The sequence below is a fragment of the Amphiura filiformis genome, unplaced genomic scaffold (genome assembly GCF_039555335.1).
Source record: "Amphiura filiformis unplaced genomic scaffold, Afil_fr2py scaffold_24, whole genome shotgun sequence".
Taxonomy (NCBI): Eukaryota; Metazoa; Echinodermata; class Ophiuroidea; order Amphilepidida; family Amphiuridae; genus Amphiura; species Amphiura filiformis.
This window is the reverse complement of record NW_027305488.1, coordinates 318,054-321,434: the sequence shown is the minus strand read 5'-3', so window position 1 is coordinate 321,434 and position 3,381 is coordinate 318,054. Positions and strand designations below refer to the sequence as shown.

Here is a 3,381-nt window from a genome sequence, read left to right as displayed (position 1 = left end):
AAAGACATAATACACTCCAGGTCAGAGGTCATCCAGCACTACTACGCCCCCTACAACATCGATACATGTTCACATCGATAGTGGCCCTAATCGTTTTCCGTAAATGTTATTTTACTGCATTGAAAGTAGTTCAAACCTTAGTCTAACCGGATAAGAAGGGCATTGTGGGAAAACCCCGGGAAATTCTGTCACCTTGTTTACAAGATCTGGCGGGAAGTGTCGTGTTATCAAGCTGCAACGATCATTTATTTACCACATTTCTACAGTTACTAGGATAGTATAAACCAAGCACAATGGCGCAGCGATCTATTATGTAAGTTATATTTCAGATTTAGCTGTTTGGGCATTGTGAATCATTGAATGTAGGCCGGCCGAGCCGAGTCATGTCATCATGTCATGCGAGTAAGCTTATTCATGTATTAAAAGTTAATTTTTTATTACTTCCGGGCGTGATCTACCCTGAGTAAAGATAAACACTTGTAAAGGTAAAGGTAAAGGAGACGATCCTGTTTAAACAGTGATCGGAGTGCCCATCTCTCTTTCATTGGGGATTGGGCCAGACTCCTCGTATGTAATATTGCTATAGGCCTAGGGGATCGCTTAGACTCGCTTGCCAGTCCTATATACGCCGTACCTATGTATATTGAGGACTGGCTTACGCCATTTTGGATGTCAATGGGAAATACACACTTAACGATTTGCGCCGGTTAGAAACTTGAAAAAAAATCTTTAAAATTTCATCAATGTATATAATGTGGTACCAACTGTATTGTGCTTGATAATTTAAGACTCGGTTGAAACAAAATTAAGGATCGAAAGCATTTAAGTGTCCAAAAGGCAAAATTATCGTCAAAGTTCTGCGAAATCGGCACCCTTGCGAAGGGTTCAGAATTGAATCGGGAACGAAAATATCCGATCTTTGCGATCAAAAACACAAAATTACAACTTTAAACATACTATTGGCAAAAGACATTATTACCAAACAATATAGAATAGAAAATTTGACATCATTTTCTCAAAATAATGAAAAATTTGCTCACTAGACAGCTTAAAAAGCACGCAATCCAATTCCTGTTCAAACGCGTGGGAAACTGAAAGTGCATAATCGTGACTAGGATCGCTACACCTCCTCCACACCACAGCGAGTCTGCAGGTATGCTAGGTGAATTCAAATTTGCCATCAAACTGCATCATTTTACATATCAAATTAAAGCCCTTGAGTAAAGAAAGCCAAAACTGAAAACATTTTTGTCATAGCACTTTCCGTAACAAAGTTACATCTTGTCAAAGACTGAAATCATCAAAAAGATTCTGCTAGCAAAATTCCCAAAAACGGCATTTAGGGGTGTTTCTAGATCTTAGTCTCATGGCGATAGCAGCTTTTTTAATGGAACTGCTATCAAAATCCTCTAAAATTCCATGTGCGACTTGATTATCACCATAAAAAATCATATATTTGGGTCAAGTGAAGTATAGAAAACATATTTATGTAGGTTTCCTTCATCGACCTATTCTCGAAAAAAAATTCAAATTTCTATGTAAATATGCATTGTGTTTGGGCCCCGGTCTCGGCGAATTTCGCTGACTAGCAAATATGTTAACTAAGGTTTGCCTGGGATACCTAGAGTCTGTTACCTTCCCAGCATTTATGAATACCGGTACCCATTTATACACCTGGGTGGAGAGGAGTAATCGAGATAAAGTGCCTTACTCAAGGGCACAACTCGATGGCGTCGCGGGGGCTCGAACCAGCAACCTTTCGATTATGAGTCGGAGCTCGTTCCGCTCGGCCACCGTGCTCCCTGCAAAACACTTGTGCTGAACGTCAAATTGGTCAGTTATCGCTCACTGTTCAAAATGTGACATCTACACCAATTACAGTCCCCGAAACTGTCTACTTTTTAGCCGACCTCAATTCCGAAACATTTAGTGATAGTTAAAAATGCGGCGATCTTTTCCTTTAGACCACCCTCGCTTTATAGGGACTAAATTATTAGTTTTGCATCAAGGTTTACTTTTGCATCAAGGTTAAACAGTTGTCAAACACTTTGAAGTCAATGTATTGGAAGGAGGGCAGGGCTTCGAATAATGAGGGAAATTATGGGGTAAAAAACAAGGTTAAAATAATTTTTTGAAAACAAGTGAAAACAGCTATTCAGCTAGGAAGTTTTTGTCTAAAAAATGATTAAAAATAATCGAAAAAGCAAAAAACATACCTTCATAAAATCAGCATCACTTCCGTCACATGAAAAGATGATCAAATGAGTGAAAAGTGGCAAAGAATTCGTGAAATGGAAGAATTTTCCCAGCAAAATATGTTACGTTTTTCGAGAAATTCGCCATCTTGAATAAATGCAGAATTGCGTCAGGCAGTAAAAACTGTTAAACGCACTTGAAAATGCATGGTACGCTAGCGTAAATTACCGCCAAAATGAGCGTACATCAAGTGCTTAGTGTTACGCGAACGTTTCGGAGATGGCATCACCGGTTTTGCAACTAGCTCTTTTACGTCCGAAATGGCGATAAAAACATGCGATTTTGGAACAAAATAAAGCTTGTTTGATGAAATAAAAGGTACCTTTGTATAGCTAAAAACATGTTTAACCTTGATGCAAAAGTTTAATTTGATAAATTCGTAGTTTTAACCCTATATAGCTCGGGTGGTCTAAAAGAAAAGATCGCCAAAAATGCGATCCCCAACCTTTTGGTTACCTTTGGACGAATTTGTAGAAATCTCCGCGGAGTCTCCGTGTCTGAATTTCCCCATGAATATGCATATCTCTGACCCCTGTAAGGTCAAAAACGTGGCGTTGATTTCAACCAATCCGATCCACCGATTGTGACCTTTTCATGAATATTTAATATTTAATAAGCAGCTTGATACTGACGTCATGGTTGTCAACTTTTGTGTTGAGTTGGGGGGCCGGGTGTCATACTGTGTGCAGTGCAAATGTGGCAAGTCACAACAAGGTCCATCACTCCTTATTTTCACCCCTGGGGAACATACTTAAATCTACAAGCACTCCCTGTTGACACAGATAAAGAAAGTTTACATACCGGTATATATGCATTGTGATATACACGTGTGATCGAATTTTCTATTATACACGCACCTGGATCATAATTGTGTTCCTTTATATAAGATAATTGCAATTCTCAAAATTAAATATATCACAATTTTAACTTTCGATTTAAAAATCGTTACGCCAAAAAATGCAGTAAAAATGTATCCAGAGCAAACAGTGATGGCCGCTAATTAGTGTATTTAATTTCAAGTTAGTGTACAAAACCTTGGTTTTACCTCAAAACAAATCGAATTTCCTTGTAATAGTAACACCATATGGGCAGGGACAGGCGATTTGCACAGAAAAAAATAGCAAA

The 3,381-nt window shown here is 38.5% G+C and overlaps 1 protein-coding gene across 1 annotated transcript in view; it reads left to right on the top strand.

Moving 5' to 3' along the window:
* Window positions 1–293: 293 nt before the first annotated feature.
* Window positions 294–3,381, top strand: part of LOC140143591 (DNA ligase 1-like) — a 69,056-nt gene continuing 65,968 nt past the window's right edge. The window contains 1 exon segment of the mRNA XM_072165404.1: window positions 294–313. Coding sequence (XP_072021505.1) covers window positions 294–313 — 20 coding nt within the window.